At 47.6% G+C, this 26,040-nt stretch overlaps 1 protein-coding gene across 5 annotated transcripts in view; it reads left to right on the top strand.

Annotated features, from left to right (window-relative positions):
• KCNT1 (potassium sodium-activated channel subfamily T member 1) overlaps positions 1 to 26,040 on the top strand; it is a 200,829-nt gene that overhangs the window by 136,007 nt on the left and 38,782 nt on the right. For all 5 annotated transcript variants that reach the window (XM_075015825.1, XM_075015826.1, XM_075015824.1 and 2 more), the window contains 10 exons: positions 1,212 to 1,286; positions 2,336 to 2,419; positions 3,605 to 3,699; positions 8,942 to 9,122; positions 10,038 to 10,202; positions 11,232 to 11,368; positions 19,032 to 19,095; positions 22,459 to 22,567; positions 23,428 to 23,536; positions 25,789 to 25,938. In XM_075015825.1, the coding sequence (XP_074871926.1) occupies positions 1,212 to 1,286; positions 2,336 to 2,419; positions 3,605 to 3,699; positions 8,942 to 9,122; positions 10,038 to 10,202; positions 11,232 to 11,368; positions 19,032 to 19,095; positions 22,459 to 22,567; positions 23,428 to 23,536; positions 25,789 to 25,938 (1,169 nt within the window). The remainder of the gene's footprint in view (positions 1 to 1,211; positions 1,287 to 2,335; positions 2,420 to 3,604; positions 3,700 to 8,941; positions 9,123 to 10,037; positions 10,203 to 11,231; positions 11,369 to 19,031; positions 19,096 to 22,458; positions 22,568 to 23,427; positions 23,537 to 25,788; positions 25,939 to 26,040) is intronic.

Genomic DNA, 26,040 nt, shown 5'->3' with positions numbered 1-26,040 from the left:
AACCACAGACTGTTTCAGAATAGGGGAAACCAAAGAGATATCAGTATAACGGCCAGCCTGGAAGAACCCTGGAAGTGCTCTTGTTCTATTCCTTCTCAAAGAGAATCTGAAACATCTCTAAAGCAGATCAATTAGGAGTCCCAGGAAAGCTTGGCTGTTCACAACCGGGTCCTCGCAGTTGAGAGTTCAATGCCAGGTATTCAGAAGGATACAGTTGTTCCTCAGAACGGGCCTCTGTTGTAAATAGACGTCTCCACTTCTTTTTCAAGGGTTAGCCCAACCCAGAGGGCATCCGAGGCAAAGATCTAGTTTCCCTGGAACAGTCAGGAAGCTGGGAGAATGGTTCTTGAAAGCAAAACAGCTCCCTGGGCCTCCAGAGGCCTCTGCTGCATCGAAGGTGAAAGGCTAGAGCACAGGGCCTCTGTTCTCCTGATCGTCTTTATCGTCTCAGTTCTGTGATGACGATTGTGTAAGTGCTGACAGGCTTCTGGTGGACTCTGACCCTGTCCTGCTTCCAGAAGGTGCTAGGCTAATGGTCTTTGCTGCCTGTATCATAAACTAAACTTCATTCAGAAACAATCCAACACCTCACCCCCCTCCTGCTGTTCATCCCACTTGGGCCTCATGTCTGGTCTGAAATGTACATCGGAAGTCAGCGGTGGGCAACGGGACTAGAGAGTGAGCTGCATGAGTGGCCCTCCTTCATCCCAGTGATGATTGGCAACACAGGGCGACCTGCTACCCACTGGGGTTCCACCTGTGGCCTGCACAGCCCCTCTCTGCCTGCTTTCCCCATGTATCACACACACTGAGGCGCTGAAGCCCCACACTTCTACTGTTTGGAGGGCCATAAATCTGCTAATACGCTCTCTGTCCATATTCCTATGTCTCCCGGCACGAGCTTGAATGCCACAAAGTGATTCAAGTTCTTGGAGGGAGGAGGAAGAGTGGGGATGGAGCATGAGAGGTGCCTGAAGGACGGGGGCAGGCGGGGGTGCACAGGCCTCATAGGCTACAAGTTGCCCATCACAGTTATAAATTCTTTGGGGGAAGAACCAGGGCCGCGTCTGCCTGTTGTGAAACACCCTGCGTCATTCTGGCTGCTGCAGCATCATAATAGCTGGAAATGGCCTAGATTGGAACCTTCTGAATTGTCATTTTCAGTATTCTCCTGTGGTTATTTAATTCAGTTTTTTTCCCCCGTTCTGCAGGGAAACATCTGGGAGCAGATTTTTCGTATTTCATTCATCCTTGAAATGATCAATACAGTGCCCTTTATCATCACAGTAAGTGTTTTGCCCTTGACAATTTTAAATCAATCACGTTTCAGTAAATGCCATGTTACAAGATTTTCATTATGAAATTATGATGAATGGCCATATGTCCAACAACAGGAAATGTTAAGAGCTGGTTAACATCTTCCTCCTCCCACATACCATTTTTTCCAATAACAGATGACTTTGTGTGGAAAAAATTCATTTTCATTTCCCAGCTTTATGGTTAGTTGAGAGATACCCACCTATCTCATAGAGCTGGAAGGGAACATTGAGAGGTCATCATGCCCAGGTATCCCACATTCACAGCAGGACCTATATCACCACCTCTGCCAGATATTTTTTTCTTTACCTCAGACCTTTAAACAGCTCCCTTGAGGCTTGAACTCACGATCCTAAAATTTACAAGATCAATACACAAACCACTGCTTTTTTATGACAGTCCGTTGGTTTCAAGCTCATGTCAGAACCCAAGGCTGGTTTCATTTCTTGTGGTTCCGTGATAGGTTGTGAACATTTTGCGTAACTCTAGGATTGAATGGGATACAATCTATCTGACTTGATTGTGATCTACTCAGATGTTGGCAGATATAATCTTGACCCCTGTACCGTTATAGAGCTCACTGCAAGTTTAGGGGCAAACTTTGTAACCATTGTTCAGCTCCACCAGTGGCAGCAAATTTGGAGGAGGTAGCATAGATAGGTCTCAGAGGTTTTCATCTAACCTAGATTGCAGTGGTGCTGAATTATAGCCATGTGGTTGGCTCGTATTGTCTAAGCTACATAGAGTTGGGGAGGATGAAGAGAGCTCTTTTCTAAGGACTGGAACTTGAACTGATGTAAATCAATGTAGTTCCCTTGAAAAGTAGTACTTAACTTTGCAGCAGACAGTTTTTGTACTCTTTAGAGGCCAATTATTTTCATGTATTCCTCTGCCAAAACTTTGGATGTCAGATTCTTAGGAATAATACTTGACTACCTATTTATAACTTACTAAATAAAGGTGCCTTGACTGTGTGCATGTTTTTAAAGTGAGCCTGCAAATAATTATTGTCTTCTAGATATTCTGGTCCCCTTTGCGGAATTTGTTTATTCCTGTTTTTCTGAACTGCTGGCTGGCCAAGTACGCCCTGGAAAACATGATAGTGAGTAGCCAAAGCTCACCCACTCCCTTCCCCTATAGCCGGAAGAGGAGCCTAGCATTCTCCTTACCACTGATCTCTGCTTATTTATTTGACACTAATATTGAGAGAGAGAAACTAGAAATGGCAGATGTCCTTAACTATGCTGGGTCTGTGGAGAGTGTCTCAATGCTCTGCAGTTTCCACCTCTACATCAAGAAGCAGCCAGATTTTCAAGTGCCCAAGACTCGCAACTGAGGCCAAATGTTTAAAAGATCCTGGCATGCAGCAGCTTCCATTGTGACCTCTAGTGCCAGATTTAGGGGGTTTTCTGACCACGACTCTCACCTAGGTCCCCAAATGGGCACTGACATTGCAGATCTGACCTTCTGAAAGCTCTGCCCATGAGAACTAAAGATGAATTCTGGGTTCACAGAATGCTTCTGAATCACAGGCTGATCAGTACTTGGAAGCTGGCTCTTAGCCATGGGGCGTAATCTGTGCATCATTATTTATTAGATCTGTGTTCATTTCACTTGTGTTTGTTATGGCTGCGCATAAGGGCCAACCAAGGATGTGGCCTTCTGTGCCAGGCATTGTACAAACACAGACCAGTAGACTAGGGGAGTGCAAAGTGCAGGAACGGCTCCCTTGTGGGGGCATGAAATTTCCTAAGCGGGGTGCAGCACAATCGGCTGTGGGGTCTCAGGCTCATCCAGCTCATTAAACATGTTGAAATATGCAACTCTTTGTATGTCTGTGTATTCACATTTATATACTAACTAATCTACTTTTTACATTCTACAGACTTATTTTCTCACCCCTGCCAAAAGGGGTTTTTAGTCTTATGAGCATAACTGAAATTTCCATCAGTTTGGATTACATTAGTCAGGTTTGGAAGGGGAGGGAGCCTGTTAATTGCATGGAAAAACAGAGGGCCTGACATAAGAAGTTTGCTTACCCTGGTAGTAGACAAACCCTGCCCTGAAGAACTTGCAATGTTACAACAGGAGAGAAATAGGCCAATACTTACTTTTTGCAGACATGCATGCAATAGTTTGTAAGAGGCACAGATTCCTGCCTGACTCGCTTCCTGCGCAACCCTGTGGAACTCAGCCATGTTGCATGGGTATAACACGAGGGAGGGGGGTGTTTGCATCCAATGGTTTCTCCTAGTTGTCCGTCAAGTGAGACTTCTCCTTTTTCCAGAACGACTTGCACCGAGCTATTCAGAGGACGCAATCGGCCATGTTCAATCAGGTGCTGATTCTGATCTGTACCCTGCTGTGTCTTGTTTTCACAGGGTAAGGAATTTTCTTTGGTGTTTCTAGACCCTTCCCTTGGCTGCATGGCACATTGATTCATGAGTTGTGGCTGTGAATAAATAAACTGAGGGAAGATCTAAGGCCCCATTCCCACAAAAGCTGATGTATAAGGCCTTAGCATTATACTCTGCAAGGAGTCACATGCATGTGAATGGTTTTGCAAGGCCAGGGCCTAAAAGAGTATGGCAGAACGCGTTGTTCTGAAATGTGATAGGCAGAGCGTGATGCAAGTTGTACCTCCCTTGTCTGCCATCCTTGGGACCTGAGTGGTCCCAAATGAGGGGATTTTGTGGACGAGGGGAAGTCAGGCCCTCAGGCTGCTGAGTGGGGCACCACACCTGCGAGGCTCCCCCACAGGGCTGCAGGGCTCACCAGCCCTAGCCAGGTTCCCTGCTGCTGCAGGGCTGCCAGCAGGACTCCCCACCACAGCACTTCCCCGGCCAGAGTCCCAATGGATGCGGAGCTGCTGATGGGGCTCCCTGCACCAGCTCGGGTCCCTGTTCCAGGTGGGGTCCCTTCCCTGGGGCTGCCAGGCTTTTCCAGCTGGGGCTGGTGTCCCTGTGGCTGTGGGGCCATTGGCAGGGCTCCGTGCCCAAGCCAGCTCCCCACCATGGGGATGTTGGAGCTCCACCAGGTGGGGCCAGGGTCCCCACAGCTGCAGGGCTGTTGGCAAGGCTCCAGGCTACAGCCAGTTTCCCCACTGGCACCCCTCTCCAGGGCTCCTGGCTGGGCTTCTGGTGGGCTGGGTTCCCCACAGTGGGCTCCCTAACTCCTGCTGCCAGGGGGTGGCTCCCTGTCACCAGCAGGGCTCCACTCCACCCTGCACATATGAAGCTCTCTGGTCAGGGTGCTCTCTGGTCCAGCAATATCCATAGTCCTGCCAGAGGAGGGATGTTGCCGGATGAGAGAGTTTCAACTTGTATTATGTGATGGGTCACCCTGGAGTGTGACTCACTTTTATCCTGCTGTTGCAGCTGGGAAAATCACATGAGCATCTGTTTCAGTGACAGATTACCCAGCTTCCTGAAGCAGAGTACTTTGTATGGAGGCTGCACAACAGGCTGGAAGTTCCCCCTCCCCCATTTGTAGTGAAGCTGCAGCCCAGGCTCAGCCACGGCATAGGCTGGAAGAGCTACCCGGCATAGTGGGGGCACAGAGGTCCGATAATGGTTTTTGACCCTCTGCTCCATTCTGGGGCCGCACAAAACAGCTTTGGGTTGTGGTATACTGCTGTGGTTCTGGGAGACAAAGGGCCCAAATAACAGGAATCAGCTCAAATGAGCAGTGGAGAGAACCATAAGTTAATATGGGCTGTAAAGAGCAATGTTTTTAGGTGGAATTTCATCAGTTTCTTTCATATTCTTTCAAGATTTCCAGCCCAGAAACTCAGAGAAGCCACACTTTTATTGTTCATCTGAACGTAAACGGAGCCCCAGACCTTTTGAAGTTCATAAATAACTTGTGCTCGTAATTTTTTTCTGCACCATTAACATTTTTATCAGAACCCCATCACCATTGCATCGGAGTCACCAAGCAGGAGAGCACGATGCCTAAATGCACTGTTAATTGGTGACGCTGGTCAAGGCCAGATTTCCAGAGTCATGTGGGACAATAGCTGTGTGTAATTACATGCCTAGTTTGCATGTACAGTTAGCAGAATTGTATCTACACATGAAACACTTACTCCCATACTTTGTTCAAGCACAATTTCTTTTCTGTGGCTCCTGTTTTCAGCTTTTATCTCACATTTGACTGTGGCAAGGCAAGAGATGGGACCTTGCTGCAAGCCTCAGTGGGCATATTCCTCTATCTATGTAGACAGAAAATCAGCCCTTCAAAGTGCTTTGCTTTCTTCTTCTCTGGTGCAGTGGTTTCAACCAGTGTGCCGCAGCACGCTGGTGTGCCATGAGAACTGTTCAAGTGTGGCATGAAATTTCATCAGTTTCCCCTTGCTGTGGCTCTTTGCAGAGCCACCATGGAGGGAAATTGATGACCTTTTGCCATCTAGGGCTCAAGCAGCAAGGCTGCCTGAGTCCCAGCTGATGCAAGCTAGTCAATTTCCACCCAGGGTGGCTCTTTGCAGAGCCACTGCGAGGGGAAATGCTGATCCAGCAGGAGCCTGTTCATGCCAGGAGGCAGCTAAAATGCTGCTTCCTGGTCTGAATGTGCTGGTGGAGAGCCTGTCCCCCACACCCTCTTTGCTGTGGGAAGGGAGGAGGAAGGGCTGAGCCTGTTGGAATTGGGATGTGGTTTATAAACCACACCCCAGCTCCACAGGCTAGTGGGGAGGAGCGACGTTTATGAGATGAACAAGGTGGGTGTGCCATGGAATTGTTTGAAGTGTGCCAGGTTGCTGAAAAGGTTGGGAACCACTGCTCTAGAGCATGGGATAAAAGTGACTAAGAAAATAAAAATGCATCAGATGGATGCGTGATGTGCTGGGAGTGGGAGTTTTTTTTTGTTTGTTTTTGCTGTAACACAACCAAGCCAGCCCAGCAGAGATCGAAAAACAACCACTCTTTGACGCAGAGCCTTGTGGATGATTACATGTGGCAAGACACAAGACAGACCAATTGCATTGCTGTTCCCTGTGGATATGATCTGAGGCCAAGTGCTCTTCTAGGGGGTTTGAATCATCATGGAGTCGCACTTTTTGCAGTCAGACAGAAAAGTAAAAGGTTGATCTATTGATTTCTTTTCTTGACTGCTCTCCCTTCTCTTCATCTCCATGCAATAATATTTGTGTCCTCTTTAAACAGTTGGAGGAAATACTGTTCACATCTGGAGGGCAAAGTGGTGGAGGTCTAGATAATCTGCCACATATTTGCTAACTAGATTCACTTACTTCTGTTCTGATGGGTGGGGCAGAAGCTTCTTTATTAAAAGCAGCATTGATTCAATGGCATTTTCACCCCCTCTTGGTTACATCCCCGCCCACATGCTGCTGTTGGGGCCAAAGAGCACAAACAGGGGCTGCCACGGCATCAGCTTTCTTGCTCTTACAGGTCTAATGGAAAGGTCAACAAAACCAACTTTATACATTACCATTTGCACTTTGTTGGTGCTATTTCCTCTTGACCCCAACAATGGAGAATAGAGTGCATGGGGTGGGGGGGGCGGGAAATTCTCATGCCCCTGCATGGGGGCTGGGAGGGATTAACTGCCTGGCTTTCACTGGGGGAATGCACCAAAATCCCATCTGATGATTTGGAAACTTGCAGGAGATTCAAGTCAGGGCTGCAGCAGGAATTTTCCAGTCTGATTCCAGTTGGGTCCTAGAGAAGACTATATACATGTGGATATATTGAACAAAGCTTCCTTGTTTAGGGCTGTTTACCCAAACCATACCGAGCTCCTAAGGCTTTTCATCTTCATCCATCACAAATTGTACAGGGCCAAATCCTAGATGGAGCTCAAGGGGAGCTTTGCCATTGATATCCATGGAGTTGGTATTTAGTTTTAAGGAATTAAAGTGCAGAAATGGTATAAATCAGCATTTGACTTTGATGGAGCTACACCAGTTTACACCACCTGGAAGCGACCCTAAGTGTTGAGAACACTTTCGGTACCATTTTGCGTTTGTCAATTCACCGACACACAGCTTCTTCTTACCTTGCTTTGTCTTCCTGAGCATTTCACTGCTGGCAGATCAGTTCCTATCTTAGGAACCAATCATTGTCCCCAAGTACATGAGTTTAACTGTTAACTGGAGCATACCAGGATCATAGGTGGCTTATGTAGGTGTACGGGGCTCTGAGCACAGCAATAATTGTTGTAAAGTACAGAGAGATACGTGTGATTTTCAAAGGTAGGTGAATCTGGAAGACACTAGCTGTGATGGCTTGTACATTAAGGCCCATTCATGTCACAAATATGCTGCTTGTCTGGAGGAGGTTACCATGGTTGCTAGATTTCCATTTGTCTAATGGGTCATGGAGGCATCTGCTAATTAAGGAAACCTTTTACTCTGTGCATTTAAACAGCATCGACTTCTTTCAATGGTTAGGTATTGAAAGTCAACTTAGACTTTTAAATTTCCACAGAGCTGGACTTGGAATGTAATGTACCAGTTAAGCTGTAAGTGGACACACAGTGAATCTGATGTTCATGGTACCTCTAAACATCCTGACAGCATTTTTAATAAAATCAAGCAACAATACTATTTGCCTTTAGCAGTTCTTGCCCTCTGTGGCTGTCTGTGGGCACATCTAGACTACGTGGAAGATTGAACTTGTCAGGGTCGATCTTCTGGAGTTTGATTTCATGCATCTGGTAGAGATGCACAAAATTGAGCTGTCTGGGGCTGGCAGTTGATTCCTGCACTCCTCAATATCACAAGGAGTAAAGGAGATTGATGGGACAGTTTCTCCCATCGACATCGCCTGTGAAGATGACCACGTAAGTCAATTGCATATAAGACGATTCTAGCTACACAATTGCCATGACTAGAACAGTGTATTTACAATTGACTTACTTGTGTAGTGTAGACCTGCCCTGTGTATGTCCTGTACTGTTTGTTAGCACGAGAAGTAAATTCCAAGACTACTTTTATGTTGTTTCTGCTAACCAAGATGACTTTTAACTGCATGCCTTTCAAAGTATTTTGACTGATTCCTTAGCAAATAAGCTACTCAGTTCTGGAGGGTTTGCATTTCCAAAGAGAGACATGAGCGTGTGGGAGGTGGGAGGGACGAGAAGAGAAATGTATTAGCAGCATCATGATTACTGAAGAACTCTCACTTGAAGTCAGTCGTGAGCCTGAGAGCCCTTAGTGTCATCTGAGGCATGTTAAGGACTGAATGAGCTTTCTGTTTTCCTTTCTGCAACACTCAGATTGTCAGAAACATAGGCTCTTGGACTCCATACTGTCTACATAAGTGGTGGTGTCCTACTGGAGTACGGGACCTGATGTCTAGACTTTGGGGTAATGTTCTGGTGAGCATGTTAATTTGGAGGGGCGATGATTATCTGAACAAGACTGAACCTCCAAATTGTAAGTGCTGTCAAGCTGGCTAGCTCTATCCGACTGACAACACTAGCGACACACAAGGGATGAATCTGGTAGGTTCAAGGCCATTTTGCAAGTACCAGGGGGCCCTCAACCCCACTGACCTCAATAGCAGTGGAGGAAGTTCAATGGTGCAGGATCAGGAACATGATATTCATGGAGTGCTGTGTGAAAGCCTAACTGAGACATGCTCCCTTTGTCCCCTTCCTCTAGAACCTGTGGCATCCAGCACTTAGAAAGAGCTGGTGACAATCTCTCCCTTTTCAAGTCCTTCTACTTCTGTATTGTCACCTTCTCCACTGTGGGCTATGGAGATGTGACTCCGAAGATCTGGCCCTCCCAGCTCCTCGTGGTTATAATGATCTGCGTTGCCCTTGTTGTGCTGCCCCTCCAGGTAAGGGCAACACAGGTGTGAAGAAAAAGATGTGCTGAGGCTACAGTAGAAATGTCAGCATTGCTGGAGTGTCACAGCTCATGAGAAGCGCCAGCAGGCGGATGATTTCTGCCTGACTAGTCAGTTGAGGAGGAACATGATTTAAGATTTCCAGAGGAGGCAGAGGAATTTTAAACCCCTGGAGGGAACTTAGTGTCTGCTCTGAGGCACTGTCAAAACACTACTGAGCCATGTGATGTTGGATGCATCACATCTGGGAGCAAACAAGCAAATGATGTGGCAGTGACAGCCTTGCCTGAAGTTTTCCCCGTCTGTCACTGCTTAGTGTCAGGAGAAGAGAAGGGGGAAATGTTCTTAGAAAAGAGATTCTTCTGAGATTGACTAGCCAAAGTGTATTTCCTTCCCGTTTGTCCTAAAGCGGAACAAGCAGAATATGTGTGTGTGTGTGTGCGCACACTAGGAGGGTAGCAAGGAACACATTGTGACAGTTTACAGTTGCATCCCAGAAATGACTACAGTGGCAGGCAAGGGACTTGTGGTGAGGAATTTCATCACAAAGGGCTGTAAGCAAAAATGAACCCCCACTCTCCTTCATCCAGAGCTACCTTGGCCCAGTCCAGCTGTATGTGGCTACCATGGGGTGTTATGAATATCACAGAATCACAGAATCATAGGGCTGGAAGGGACCTCAGGAGGTCATCTAGTCCAGCCCCCTGCTTCAAGCAGGATCAACCCCTGCTAAGTCATCCCAGACAGGACCTTGTCCAGCTGGGACTTGAAAACCTCAAGGGATGGAGAATCCACCACCTCTCTAGGCAGTTTGTGGATGTGCAGTTTGTCGTGGTGAAAGCATTCTGAATCTGTGAACGTGTTCGGCCAACCCCACCATCAGAAATGAGCCATCTTTCTTTGCAGTTTGAGGAGCTTGTGTACCTCTGGATGGAACGCCAGAAATCAGGAGGGAATTACAGCCGCCACCGAGCACAGACAGAGAAACATGTTGTGCTTTGTGTCAGCTCCCTCAAGATTGACCTCCTGATGGACTTTCTCAATGAGTTCTACGCCCATCCCCGGCTTCAGGTAAAGCCATTGGCGTCTTATTTCAGGACAAGTGTTGTTAGCAATTGAACAAATGTCCTTGTGGAGCTCTCAGTACTGCTAGACACTGCTGTGGGTAGTGAGTGCACCACTCAGCACTGAGCACATGGAAGAGGGAAGCCAAAGGATATGTGATAGGAATATGTAAAAGGTAAAAAAAAAAATACGAGATTTGTCTTCAGTGTAAGCTGGCAATTGGTTTCAATTCACTGTATAGAATACTTGAATAAATATATGGTATCAGCACAAAATAAATATATAGTGTGGTAGTCCTGATAGATTCAATAGCCTGTAGTATATACCTACCTTTATCACACAACAATGACCACACTGTTTCTATCAGGGCTAGTTTGCTTGGGGCTTTTTCTATGTTTGTTGGTGTGGCATCCAAGCACATTGAAAATACCGATACAGCCATCCTATTTTTTATGGTAGGAGTTCTTCAAATTGAATGCCTCATGCTGTACAAATAGATGTTTGCTTGTTGAACTCCGGAGAGATTTACCCAGCTCCAAATGGAATAATCAAGTCTAATCAACTGTGTTCATCAGTGAATGTGTGTAACTTTCACCCCATTTCTAACAGGAGCGGCTCACACGCAGCCTGTATTGGCATGCTGTTCAAGAACCAATCAAGATTTCACTGCCGTCATTGTCAACCTTGGCTGATTATCGACTTCATTTTTTAAGGCTTGTTCATTGCTCAATGCAGAATTTCATTTTCATGAGCCAAGCATTCAGCCCTTTAGTAATTCACTTGTCAGATGTGCCTACACTAGATCTATTGTGCAAATGTGATTGAGGGGAAAACTCTGTGTGTGTTTCCAAAGGCTTGTGATGTCACAACACTAGTGCAAAGTGATATCACACCATTAATAGCATAATTCTGAAACCTGCACAGAATTACACACTCGGTGAGTGAAATGATCTCAGCTGGAGGGTATATGACGGGACTAAATACCCACGCTTGCATTGTCAGGCTTACAAGCTAACACTGGCTTTTCTCTTTCAGGATTACTATGTAGTGATACTTTGTCCGACGGAGATGGATATACAAGTTCGGCGGGTTCTTCAGATTCCTCTCTGGTCTCAGCGAGTGATATATCTGCAGGGGTCTGCACTGAAAGATCAGGATCTCATGAGAGCAAAGTGAGTATAGTGTCAATCCAAGAAAGACCTATAGATGGGGAGGGAAATAGCCCTGTAGGACTCCCGTTATAGCTACCAGACTATTTGTTCTCTGTTTGTAGAGCCAGAAAGGTGCATGCCCATACGGTAGCACTACTCTACAGCTTCCTAAAATATGTCTTCACTACAGATTGAGCCTCTCTAATCTGGCACCCAGTGACCTGACCGGTTCCAGATGAGAGAATTTGCTGGACAATGGGAGGTCAATATTATCTATCACATTACCAACATGTCTGCTGCTTGCTGGGCTTTTAGAAGATATTTAAGGATAAACTACAGCTAAATAGCAGCAGAGAACACTGAGAGCCAGGACTGGAGGCTGGAAACAAACTTTTTGGGACTGTGGGAATCTTGGCCACACCCATGATATGTGGTGGTCCAGCTCACTAAAATCATGCTGGATTACGGATGTTGCTGGACGAGAGAGCTCTTGGTTAGAGAAGTTCAACCTGTACAGGGAAGATCAACTCTGGATCTTCTGGAGTTTGATCTAGCACACCTAGTGGGGACTAAATCACTCTAAATCAAACTTACAGAACACCTCCATCAGTACCAGTGCTCCTGCCCCTCATTAGGAGTAAGGGAAGTTGATGGGAATGAACACTCCCATCAACCTCCCTTCATGGAGATGGTGTGGAAGCCTGACTTAAGGCACATCAACTCCAGGTATGTAATTAACATAGTTGGATCTGTGTACCTTAATTTGACCTTCCGCTGTAATGTAGCCCTGCCCTAAGGTAAGCATGGGAGAGTCAACGCACTCCAGAAGGAAACTTCTCTTGCTGGTGGGTGGCCAATCTAAGCTATGTAGTAGGGGAACACTGGACATCACAATGCAAAGCTCCATTTAGCAGCCAGAATCCATTGGTGGTTAAAAGAAATGCTTTTGGTATGCTGTCGCCTAGAAATGTGGACAATGCCCCTCAGTTGGATCCAAAGGGGAAAACTTGCCATGAAGAAATCCCATTTGCTAAGGCCTGGTCTACGCTAGGAAATTGAGTTGGCCTAACTTCATTGCTCTGATGTGTAGATAAAAGGGCCTAATCCCCCATGGATGCAGTGTTGGGATGCTGGAAGAAGTCTCCCTAGCTGTCATCTCTTAGGGATTCTTCCTAGCTGTCCCTCCTTTGGCACAGGCTGTGTCTGCACACAAGGGACACAGTGCCATAACTGTGCCCCTGTAGCATTTCACGTGTAGCCAAGGCCTGTTTTTCAGGACATCCATTTCATGGCTGACAGCTCAAGATACATTCATAACTGGTGCCAACAGCATAGGCCACATATAAAACTCATTGTCACTGGTGAGTGTATTGGTCTGGTGGCAGTTTAAACAGTCACAAAAGACTCATGCACCACATAGGTCCATTTTTCTCTGCCGTCACTGCAAAATTCTTAAAAATAGACTTCAGGTAATTGAACTCTAACCAGGTGCCTTTTATTGTGTGGATAACAAGACTTAAGGAGTGGACTGGAAATGTAATAACGGGGCTTTAGAATTCCTAAAGGCTGCCAATTATTAGAGCCTTTTGAATCCAGTCCTGCCCCAGGGAACTCTCTGAAGAAGCTCTGCACACAGCTGGTGGTTAAGGTGCCTAGAATGATGGATTAAATTTTTCTTTTCTTACTTCTGGATTCAGCCTGTAATAGAAATTAACATTACAACCCTCCAGAATTATTGTCTCCTTAGGAAAGCAAGAGCCTGGATGCTCAACACCTCCTTCTCCCCAAGGTATGGAGAGGAAATAAGGCAATAACCCCTCCCTCCCAGAGAACCTGATTTTTTTACTCACTCAAGTACAGTAAGTGGTAGGAATAGTGGCCCTTTTAGCTGTGTTTCCTCTGCGGATCTCCAAGCACTTTGCAAACATGAACTGTGTGGGACTTGAGGCATGAACCATGACTCCTGAGAGGCAGAGTAGTTCCATGCTTAGTTTTTGGGTGAGCTGCCCCAAGTCACGCTTGAGTTAGCAGTAAGGGCAGAAGTAGAGTTGAGGTGGTACAAGTCCAAACTCCCTGGTCGGACAACTTGGAAAGGAGATGTGGCCCCTGCATAAGTCAGGGCTGCACCAGGCAGGGAGATCTGATGACAGTGGAGTAAAATGGAAGAGCTTTGCTCCAGCAGCTCTGTTCCCACATGTCCCTCCTAATACCCAACCCCTAGAGCATCCCAGTGGGTCCTCTCTTTCCCTTACTCAGGAGCAGTGACACAGTGAGCCACCTCTGCCAGAGTTCCTCAGCAGAATTCCCGTGCACAGGGAGATTTCTCCATTGGCCGTCTCCAGCTACAGGCCCAAGTGGCCTTAGCAAACCAGAGAGTCCAACCCATGGTTTATATTAGCACTACACAATTTGCAGCTCAGTCCAGTTTCAAACTGGCACAGCTACACCAAGGTCTAAAATGCCAATGTAAACAAGGCCTTGTCTTCCCTTTCCCCCCTGCTAACACTGCACATTCCACTATCACTCTTGCCAAACTCCTTTGCGGCTCTTTCCCACCCCATGCCCTATTTCCTATTTGCTTTTCTCTTCCTTTTCCTTCCTGTCTCTTTTAATTCTTAGAATGTATTTACAGCTCTGAGGACAGTTCATGCATCCCTTGAAGCACTGAAACTGGTATTTAATTATCCTGCCTGTTTGTGCATCTCTCTCCTTTGTCTTATAAATACCTATTGAGTAAACTTGCTTTGTAGGTACATTTGTTTGCTGTGTGCACTGAGGCCTTTGGCGGGAAATGACATATTAGTTGAAAGCAGGGAGAGACAAATCACATTTAAATCAAGGTTACTGGAGAAAACAAGGGGGACACACACAGTCACACAATTCCTTCGTACAAAGACTTCGCTCTGCAAAGCCAGTGGAAGCGGGGCAGATATCATAGCAGGAGAGGGGACAGTACAAGACAGTCAGAAGACAAAGGGTTCCTCCCTATTGAATATTTTGCATTTCACATGCATTGCACTTTGCCAGAAGCAAGAGCACTTACAAGAAACAATCACAGCCCAACCTGGGATCCAGTAAAATTCTCTGTAGCTTCTTAATGCTGCTCCCTATATTGTGGTTAGAGCTGTGAGCCAAAGTTCAGAGCCCTGTGGGTGGTTTCTGTTGAAAAGAGAAATTGACAGGGGGGCATAAAGTCGCTTTGATGCAGTCCTGTGTGTTTGCAAAGCCAAGACCACGTCCTGTTTCCCAAACACAGGAGGAATCAAAAAACAAAAGACTGTTTAATCGCTCTCAGGTCTAAACTACTCCAGCCAGTTCTTGACTGAGAGATGGGGAAAGCCACACAGCAGCACTGGGCAAAGGGACAGGCCTGCCAAATACAGTCTCTCTCTTTTTTTTCTCTCTCTCTCTCTCTCGACTTTTCCAGGTTGTGTCTGGAGCTTCCTTGCTTCTCTGGCATATCTCTCTTTTTATTTCCCACACAGATGCCACCCCCTTGGCATCAAGCAATACCCAGAGAAAATCCCCCACCCACGCAACGCTAGTTCTGAGAAGACTCACATGTTCCTACCTGTGGGTGGTGACATGTGCCTGTGTTTTGTTTTGATGCCTCTAATGTTGCATTTATCCTGAATAAAGGGCATCCATTAACCTTACCCATGTCAGCTGGGTTTATCACAGCTTATAACAATACTTACAGCTGCTTCTTCACTGGGCTTCTTTGTCAAACAATCTCCGATCGTTGCTACCATGGGAAGCACAAGTGCCAGCCAGATGCTGGTGTCTGAAGAACACCATCATGTGATCGTGCTCTGAGCTGGACTAGACAATGTGATGATTACAATGCCCCATCTGCCATTGTCTGGTTCTGCTGCCTCTCCTGCTGTCACTGGTGGAGCTGAACCAGCAGCAGTTGTGGGGATGTTTTGTCCACATAGCTGGAGGAACCATGGCCTGTGTGTGCGTTTTCACACTGCTGAGTGCTAATGCAAGTTCCTCAGCTTGTAATGCTCCTGCTGCCTGGCCTCTGCCCTCCACGGGGAGCTTCGAATGAGGATACAGGCAACGGGGCAGCAGCCTTCTGTGAAAAGGCTTTCTTCTGCTCGAAGCTTCAATTTAACAGTCATGCCTCAGGAGCCAGGCAGGCACTGTGCAGCGGTAGAATCTTGAACCCATTTCTCTTTCTGATCATCGAAGGCAGTGGGGGGGAGAGACGCATGCAGAGAAGCCCCTCTTTTGTCTCTTATGGGAAGTGGGAGTAATCAGGGAATACTAGTGCAGCCCTTTCAGGCTGGGGTTTCCTGGGGAGTTGGCTGCTTAACTCTCCCTGAACTACCTGGCCCCTTTTCAGAGTTAGGCCCCTTTAAAAATTTCACAGAATCATAGAACTGAGCTGGAAGAGACCTAAAAAAGCCATCAAAAAGTCCAGCCCCCTGCCCTAGGCAGGACCAAACCCATCAGATCAGCCCAGCCAGGCCTTTGTCGAGGCGAGACTTAAACACCTCCAGGGATGGAGACTCCACTACTTCCCTGGGTAGACCATTCCAGTGCTTCACCACCCTCCTAGTGAAAAAGTTTTTCCTAATGTTCAACCTGGACCTTCCCAACTGCAACTTGAGACCATTGTTCCATGTTCTGCCATCAATGACCGCTGTGAACAGCCTCTCTCCAGCCCCTTTGCAACCTCCCTTCAGTAAGTCGAAGGCTGTTTCAAGTCCCCCCTCAGTGTTCTCTTCCACAGACTAAACAGTCCCAATTCCCTCAACCTTTCTTCATAGGTCATATGCTCCAGTTCCCTAATTATTTCGGTTGCCCTCTGCTGGACCCTCTCCAGTGTATCCACATCCTTCCTACAACTGGGGGCCCAGAACTGGACACAGTACTCCAGATGTGGCCTCACCAAAGCTGAATAAAGAGGAATAATCACTTCTCTGGATCTACTGGCAACGCTCCTCTTGATCCAACCTAATATGCCATTAGCCTTCTTGGCTACAATGGCACACTGTTGACTCATGTCCAGTTTCTCGTCCACTACAACTCCCAGGTGTTTTTCTGCAGAGCTATTGCTGAGGCAGTCAGACCCCAGCCTGTAACAATGCTTGGGATTCTTCCGGCCCAAGTGCAGGACTCCGCACTTGTCCTTATTGAACCTCATCAGATTTCTTGCAGCCAATTGGTTTAAGTCACTCTGGACCCTATCCCTACCCTCCAGCATATCTACCTCTCCCCCTAGCTTTGAACCTCAATCTGCAAAGCTATTCCCTGATAGCTAAGAATTGCTTCCATCTTTTATCCGCCTCATTGGCTTGAGTGACATCAGATCAGTTTCTGGGGACTGGCTTTGACTCATGAGGATCATATGTGTGCACAGTAGCTCCTGTGTCTTTTTAGAGTGTATTCAACCCCCACCACTATCCCTGCAGTGCCACAAAGGGAGGCTGGAGGTTTGGCCTCATGAGGGGTTTTGCCCCAAAGGAGCTGTACTGGGACAAGCCGCTAGTGTAGACGCACCTGAAATCGGCAGAAGGTGTGCAAGTCACTTTTTACTCCCATGCAACATGTTAATTGGTGGTTTGCTCTGATGAAGCCCTACTCATAAAGTTACTTGGGTGCAGAAATCCTCAGTTCTGACAAGCCTAGGGTGGGGCATTTCCAGAAGCTCTTAGTGCAGGTCAAGCAAAGAAGTTTGAGCATGTATAATCGTGGTGCTTTGTATGTGTATTCAGCAGACCTGTCCCTTTTGCCCAGTGCTGCTCCGTGGCTCTCTCCATACAATGGGCTGTCTCATCTCTGGGGACTCAAGGACCCACTTGTTGCAGACAAGCCTGGGCAAGTTACTGGTGCAGAGTTGCTTTCCAAACAGAACGTTAAGAAGCAATGACCCATCCCTGCTGCTCTGCCTGGGGCATGTTTATTATTAATTGTTTTTATTACAACACTGCTTCGGGGCTATGTGTACTAAGCACTGTACAAACCTAGGGCTGCATTCACTGCTGTCTGTTGCTTGGGTGTATTCCCTTATTTTGACTGTCCACATGCAAAATGCTGCTGCTTTGCATTCAGCCTAGCTGCCCTCATTGGAATACTGGCTAATGGCAAGGTAGCCTCCCTCTTTGCAATGCAAATGCAAGCTCAACCATGTGGGCACTGGTAGTCCTCCAATGCCTTCTCACGTCCCCCAGCCTATGTGCTTATATAACACACACACCTAGAGGGTGTGGTTCACTGTCCCAGGTAGTGGCTCCTAGTCCACCTACAGAGAGAGAGAGAATGAGTTTCACCTACAGCAAGGGTGAGCAAACTTTTTATGGTGGGTCCCACTTTTCATCCCTGCAGTTAGCCTACGCCTGTCTAGTGTAATCCAAACCAAAGGAAATTTCGGTTATATTCATATGAAAAAAACCCTTTGGGCACATGCAAGAAAATAAGTCTGCAGAATGTATAATCTTTATTATTTAGTATATCAGTGTGAATGCAGAGATACAAAAACTGTCACATAGTTCAACATTTTTAATGAGATGGATGAGCCTGAGATCCAGCAGCTGATTGTGTTACTTTCCACCTTACAAAATTTCACACCCCCACCCAACAGGGGTCCACCACTCCGTGTACTCCTTCTTTGTACTCAGCTTCAGAGGTCCCAGGTTCATGTCCACCTGTGGGCAGTTACACTCAGAATGACGGACAAGCTCTCCCACAATTCACTGGGAGAGAATCATAGAGCTGAGCGCTCTGGCCTATGACTGAGTGCCTCACATGAGGGAGTGTGGGGCCAGCATGTATGCAGTCAGCACGCTCGAATCTGGCTCTGCCTTGTGGCTATTCACATGTGGGCTAACCCCATGGGACAGCTCTGATTCATGGGCCGATCACCAAGTTAACTCTGTCATGAAGAGTTTGCAGTCTAACTAGACAAGACAGATGCAGAGATACGACCTGTGGCAATTAGAGTTGATTTCCATGGTTCACAAAGTGTTTTGTGTCTGTCGCCTGCCAGAGCCAGATGATCCCTTGTTTAATTACCTGAGTCTTGCCAGGTCCTCCCACCACTGAAATAAACTTGGAGAGAAATGCTGGATGGCTTTCTGTGGCATTCACGCCTGCCTGTGCAGAGAGCTAGCCATCTGCTCGTGGTCCTGTGGGCTTCCTAGCAGGGTGGTAATGTGTGGCTTCCCAGAGATACTCAGTGCTGTGATGCACGTCCAAGCTGCGTGCCCTGCCCACGAAAAAGCCTCGGTTGTGCTCAAGGCAGCTCAGCTCCCCAACCCAACAGCTCCTGGCTACACAAGCCCCGGTCTGTGTTGTCGCTGTGCAGACTAGTGACAGACACATGCCAATGGTGATGCCTCCTTGAGAGATTCCCCTGCACTCACCAGCCCTTAACTACAGGACACTGTCAGAAATTATCACATTACTGTCTCCTGCAGTTCCCATTCTGCTGAATTTAATTAGCTACATATTTGCTACCAGCAGCATGAAGTCGTCTTCATGCAGATTACCTCTGCTGCTCCTCGTACTGTGACGGGGTGGAAAGGAGGCCCGGCTACCTGATTCCTGTCAAACGTCAGCCACACCCACGTGTGCTGTATTTCGTTACCACTCAGGAGCCAGGCCAGGTGCCTCTCTGGTCGAGTGTGCATGAGAGGAACAAGCGTGTGGTTCACAGACGGCTTTGTGTTTTCAGGATGGATAACGGAGAGGCCTGCTTCATCCTCAGCAGCCGAAATGAGGCGGACCGCACAGCTGCGGTAAGATGGGGATGGGTTTATTGGCGATTCATAGCAGCTGAAGGCAGAAGGGATTGTTATAATGGAGTCTGATCTCCTGCAAAACCCAGACCAAAGACTCTCCCCCGAAAGGAGGTGGCAGTAGCAGAGTCTGATTCCAACTTATGGACCTCTGGCTGGGGGGGGCTACTGAATTTATAATGCTAATTTAGGTTGCCTGTGGCACATTATCCAGTCCCTTCATAATGCAACGATTCTTGCACTTTCCTCTGAAGCATCTGCTGTTAAAGACAGAGCTACTGGACATGAGGGAGCCCAAGTTTAAGCCAGTGTGATAATTCCAGTGTTTCTCTCCTGAGTGTCAAAATCATGAGCATTCTGCAACAGGCTGTCTGCTGCTCCCCAGCCAGGCACGCCATGGTGACTCTTTGCTGCCTCATGGTGCTTTTGTTATTTGTGCTCATGGTCTGTAAGCCGTGATTGGCAGAGCTGGGGCTCTGCGGGTCACCTTGAACTTCGTGAGCTAAAAATGCCCCACCCTGCATGCAGCGGGGCAGGGGGGAAATACCCAGGAGAGAGACCTAATGAAATTGGAATTAAGAAATGAGGTATCTGAAGTGCAGGGTCTCTTAACGTGCGCAGAGAAAGCCGTGGGAAGGAGGCCAGGTGGAAACTTAGAGCAGAGCTGGTGGGATCGTGATCCCACAACAGGGGACACTGAGGTTGGGAAGAAGAGTATGGCCTTGTTTCCACTATGCGGTGGATTGATGGGCAGCGATCAATAGACTGGCTGTCGATTTATCATGCCTACTCTACACTGGATAAATCAATCTCAGGGCTCGGTCCTGTTGATGCCAGTACTCCACCAAGATGGGAAGAGTAGGTGATGCTGAAGGGAGAGCAGCTACCACTGACCTTACTGCATGCGAGATGCCACAATAGGCATGTCAAGTTCAGCTTTGCTGTTTGTGTAGCTGAGGTGGATGGATGGCGCTGTTAAGTGTAGGCAAGGCCTTTGAGAGATAGGGAGGAATTTGGTGGTGTGAACAGAAAGGCTGATCATAGGGACATACCCAGATACCTATCACCTGAATGTGCCCGACCCAACCTCCACACTTGGATGCATTAAAACGGACGTTCTCACCCCAGGGATCACGACCTGCAGGGATGGTGTGTGAATAGATATCAGGGGCTCACAAGTCCCTCAGCTCACCCCCCCCCCAGTGCTAAATAAGAGAGAAGTCCTGGCTTGATGGAAGGGATAGTCCTTGGAGGAGGGAGGGTCCCTGGTATACAAAATGGTCCTAGTACTGAAAAGGATGAGACTTACTGCTTTAAAATATGGTGGCATTCTGCAACCTGGGTATTTTTCCCTGTTCATGCATGAACCAAGGGACTTCGCCCACATTGCAGAAAAGATTCCCATGTTTCTATTTGCTGGTACTGTACCTTTCATGATGGTGTGTGTGCGCCAGGGTCTCTCATCAGCTGGTGCTTATTTACTGAGATGCACAAAATGGGAACAAAGCCTCAGGGCTGCCAGCTTCTCCAGACGGGCTGTGGAGACAGCGTGTAGCTAGCTACAGCTGCACCAGCCTTTCAATTACTGAGCACTCTGTGTGGTTCCAGGTCATGTTTCTCCTCTGTCTCATTTTATGGCGGTCTGCTCCCGCTGTCAGCCTGAATGGCCAGGAGTTCCCTGGTGGGAAGAGCAGAACGACCCCATTGAGCCGTGAACTCTTCTGGCTTTATGTTCCTGTGGAGCGAGAGATGCTTTAACTGGGATTTACAGTGAATGACTGGTTTGCACTCACGGTTGCCATAAAAGTATACGTATTATCATCAGTTCAGAACTTGCCAGGGCCTCAGAGAAGCAGAGAAGAGTCATGAGAGAGAACAAGTGTGCTTGGAAACCCTGCCCACAAGCCAGGTCCCCAAGGCATTTTCCCGCCAGGCTAACTTCTGAGTAAGGGCACCAAGGCTCGGTCTCCACTAGGCAGGTAAGCCGATTACAGATACGCAATTCTAGCTATGGCAATTGTGTAGCTGCAATCAACTTATTTGCAATCGACTTACCTGGCTGTCTCCACAAAGGGAGGTCAACAGGAGAATTTCTCTTGCCCAGCATGCACCAGCTCCCATTGGCCAGGAACAGCAAACGGCAGCCAATGGGAGCTGCGGGGCTCTGTGCCTGTGGACACTTGCGTAAACAAAGCACCTGCTGGCCTGTCAGCCGCTAAACTGGATGAACCACATGTGATTGGTGTGCTGGAGGTTCCGCACCCCGGCTTTAAAGAGTAAGAAATCCTTCTGAGCTGTTCTGGCCAGGCAGCCCAGGCCAGGTTTATTACCACTAGCTGTCTGGGGTAGCTGAAAGGAGCCCAAACAATGAACTGCTTTGGGTGTATCAGCAGACAGCTGTATATGGGTAATCAGAATCTGACAAAAAGTAAAAACTCTGTGTTGCCATCTGCAGGACTGCGTCTCACAGATGGGACTCACGATCCTCTTTCTGTGGGGAGCTGTCTAATTACCGAACGATCTAAGTACATCCACTCGCTTATTCAGGGCCTCCTTGATTACTGAATTCGTTCAGACCCTTGCAGGAAATTAAGTAACACAGAAGACTGCTGTTAATGGAGTTGGCAAGAGAGGCTTGTGCCTTTGAAATCAAGAGGTGTGGTGTTTGAGCTCTTGAATTTAAATGCATCCTCTCAAAATCTCTGGAGGGAAAAGACAATACTGTCTGACTACACCACTGGAACCAGTGAAATGAGTGGCATGGTCTGGTTGCTGCCATCTGGTTGGAGAATGAATAAGGGGGCCAGGGAAGGACACGCCAAGTTGGTGTGGGAGGACGTGACCCACAGAGTGAAAGTCAGGCTCTCTGCTAGGCCTGTTTTGTTAACCAGGGAGGAATCATTTATTACTTATCAAGATTTCAGGCCGATTTTCTCATCAGATCCCCTGGGGCAGATGGGCAGATGTGTACCCCTCCACACGGGTGTTGGGAGAACCCAGATTCCAACCTTGCACTCTGTGTGTATGGCCTTTATCAAGTCCTTTGCGTATAGCAAATCGGTTGCAATTGCAGAGAGCGCTCCCAGGAGCTAAAGGGAGCTTCTCAAAGAAGCTCAAAGGAAATCTGCAAATCCTAGGCTGAATTCCTTTTGTTTTTCCAGTTTCGCTTCCAGACTCCACAGTTGTTCAGGAGGGGTGGCTTGGAAGGGGGAAGTATTTGCAGTGAACCAGACTGTGCATTCCCCTCTGTGATCGTTACGGCACTATTGCTTGTGAATTAAGCCCAAAGCATGGAGGCACTGGAAGTCACTGAGCTGCCAAAGGGTTGCGTATAGCCTTGCTCTTGACTTTCTCTGTCATCAGGACCATCAGACCATCCTGAGAGCCTGGGCTGTGAAGGATTTTGCTCCCAACTGCCCTCTCTACGTTCAGATTCTAAAGCCTGAAAACAAGTTTCATGTCAAGTTTGCTGGTGAGTTGGGCGTGAGCCAATATGGGTGTCTTACACCAGAAGCCCTGAAGTTCCTTTTCTTACCTTCTGAGCATTTGATTATCCCCATGATACACTCTTACAATCTGGATCATGAAATCTGCCATCTCTCTGCCCTGAAACTACCACATGGGACCAGAGGCAGGATTGGACCTAAATTCAAGTATGTTACCAATTTTTTTGAGGGGAGGGAGTTGTTTTTTGTTGTTGGACAATGATCAGTTTTTTTCTTTAGTGAACTCTTGTGATTGAATATGGTTTACTTGGCTGTCAGTGTGATACCTCAGCCTTCATAGAAGGAATCTGAACCAAGCACTAGGGTTTGAAATTCATCCCTCTCCCTGTACATTGCCTTGTGGGGGTGGGGGGTTCTGAACTGGGACCTGTTTACCTGAAAGGTTTCCATTGCTCCCCATCCAGGGTGGGATTTTGGATTAGTTGAAAACAAAAAATGCTCTTCCCTGCAGCCCCTTTCTGGGCTTAATCAATCTGCGCTAACTTCACAGGTGCTAGAGCATAAAACAACCCATCTCCAGTGCCTGCAAATGGCTGTGCATGGCTGTGTCCCTGGTCATCTGCATAACAATGGACTCGCTAGATGCTCGTTCCAGGGCCATTTCCAGTTGTAGGAGGTCTGTAAAACAGGGAAAGAAGGATCAGAGAGGTAGCTGAGTTAGTCTGCATCTTCAAAAACAGCAAGAAGTGGGTCTTTGCCCATGATAGCTTATGCTCCAAATTACCTGATAGTCTGTAGGGTGCCACAGGACTTCCTGTTGTTTAGAAAAAGGAAAGTGGTGCTCAGGAGGCAGCAATGGCACAGGGTTTTTTTTTTTCCGTTTCAGATCACGTGGTCTGCGAAGAAGAATGCAAATATGCCATGCTGGCTTTGAACTGTGTCTGCCCAGCCACCTCCACGCTCATCACCCTGCTGGTTCACACATCCAGGGGCCAGTGAGTTTTGTCAATTTACTCATGACCTACCTTCTGTTGGCTGCGGCTGGAGTGTATTGGCACATTCTTCACAGTGGGTTGTTGTCTTTAAACTTGTTGTGGCATAAAAATACAGACTGGGGGCTGAGCTACAAAGTTAAATCCAGACTTATATTGATGTAAACCTGCCTTGAGAGATAAGATGAACTTGTGTTAAAGAAACCCGGCAGGGACTCAGGAGCTTGGGGGGTGCGTGTCTCTATTCAGGGCTCTGTCACTGTCCCCTGTGTGACCATGGGCTTGTCACTTAATCTCTTAGTGCCTTAGTTCCCCATCTGTCAAATGGGGAACAATAGTGCATCCTTTCTCCCATATTTTTCTATTCAGACAGCAGGGACTGTTGCTTATTATATGTGTTTGCATCACCTACCTGATCTTGGCTGGGATCTCGAGATGCTACCAGAATGCCAATGCTTAATAATAACTTTAGTATCAGTCATGATATCCAATCTCCTCAATGCAGGGGCCTTGTGTCCAAAGCCGTGGTCCTGTCCCACCTCTAGTTAAAAAGCAGAAATCCAACAAGAAAGAATAGTGCTTTTTAATGGTCCCCTGAACTAGGGCAACATCATTTTCTTTGCAGGTGCAGCCATCACATAGCTGGAGCAGTAGCTTATACACATGTAACACCAACAGAGGGGGGTTGCTGGCCCCACAGACAGAACCTGTGAGCATAGGGTCTAAAGCCCTGTACTCTTACCACATGAGCTAAAGGCCAGCTGGCTCTCAGCCAAGGCTGTAGAGCAGAGACTTCACTGACCCTAGAATGAGGTCTCAGTACCTCTAGCAATGGTATCTCAGTAAGTGACCATCCACAGACTGTCCCCAGGCAAAGGGGATGTGCCCTCCCGGCAGGAACATAACTTAGCGAGTGACCTTTTGTCACATGCCCCCAACACCATTCACAACTTGTCCACTGTACCCACAACTGAAACAACACCAAAGTAAATGAGACCCACAGGAGACCTGACTCATATGTACCAAAGGCAGCATGTAGGAGTATCCCAGGTGCATCGGTGGCCTAGGGAAATGATTAAATGAGGTACCCAGAGAACCCTCATGCTGTAGAGGAAGGTGAAACTCCCTCACAGGTCCTGCCAATCTGACCCAAGGGGAAGTTCCTTCCTGACCCCTCATCAGTTAGACGTGGAGCACGTGCGCATAAACCAGCCAGCCGACACCTGAGACTGAGCAACTGCCTGGTGATACCTCAAAGCCTTGTTCCCCCCTCCCTGGTCCAGCAACCTACTTCCAGGCGTGACTACTGCTTGAGAGAAAAAACCCTCCTAGAATGCACTGGGGAAGAAAGTCACCTCCTGACCCCTGCTGTTGGTTAGCTGAAATGCTGCAGCAGACACTTTAGGAACGTAAAGCATAAACCAGAAGACTTGCTCACACCGTCACTTGCAATCCCCTTGTGCAATTGCACTTGTACATTTTAAAATGAATCAAGTTGTTTGTCCCCTGCTATTGTGTGGCTATTCCAGAGCCTCCCCCTTTGGATAGTTAGAAAGCTTCTGCTAATTCAGGCTCAGTTTGTTCCTGCCACTTTATGTCCATTTATTCGTGTATCAACACTGTCCTTGAGCACTGATAGTACATCCTCTCTAATGTACTTACCCCTAATGTATTTCCATAAAGCAATCAGATACCCTTTCGGCCTTCCACTTTTCCCGTGAAATATGAAGCCACTTAAAATCGGAAATTAAAATGAGTCTGGAAGCACGGCAGCTTATTGAAACACAGTGCTTATCTCAGAGCTCCTATCAATTAACCTAGAAAGAATAACTCAGCAGAGAGCAATGCAGTTCAGGACATTGGCCTTAGCTGCTGTAAGGTGTCCCGTGAGAGGGATTTGGCCTGGAGTATGTAGCTGCAGGGAAGCTGGAGTCCTTCCTGCTAGGGTTGTGGGGGTGGGATGTGATTGCTCACATTGAACAATGGCAATTTGGCACGATGCCAAAAGGAGTCCTGTCTCTTCTGCTCCCCTGAACCCCATTGTTTAGTATTGCCGGCATATTTCTGTACTCAAAGGCCCCTCTGCTCAGGTGCCTGTGAGCCAGGAAGATAGCAGAGCAAACCTGGGGTCTTCTTCAGTCATTCCAGGAGGCTGTTGTCAGGGGCCTCGACTTAACGACCTCTTGAGGTCTCTTCCAACCCTATGATTCCATGATAAGCCCTTAACTGGCTGGGTTCCTTTGCTCTGGTTGCAGAGAAGGCCAGGAGTCTCCAGAGCAATGGCAGAGGATGTATGGGCGCTGCTCAGGCAACGAAGTGTACCACATCCGTATGGGAGACAGCAAGTTCTTCATGGAATATGAAGGGAAAAGCTTCACCTACGCTGCCTTCCACGCGCACAAAAAGTGAGAACCAGCCGGGTTTGCTCCCTGGAAGCCCTAGCATGGGGATTGCTTGGGCCTTTGAGTAACAGTGTCATGTGCTGCAGTCATTAAACTCTCTTGGTA

Source organism: Carettochelys insculpta, chromosome 21, assembly GCF_033958435.1.
Source record: "Carettochelys insculpta isolate YL-2023 chromosome 21, ASM3395843v1, whole genome shotgun sequence".
Lineage (NCBI taxonomy): Eukaryota > Metazoa > Chordata > Testudines > Carettochelyidae > Carettochelys > Carettochelys insculpta.
The sequence above is the reverse complement of the archived record's forward strand: the minus strand, read 5'-3'. Positions and strand labels throughout refer to the sequence as shown.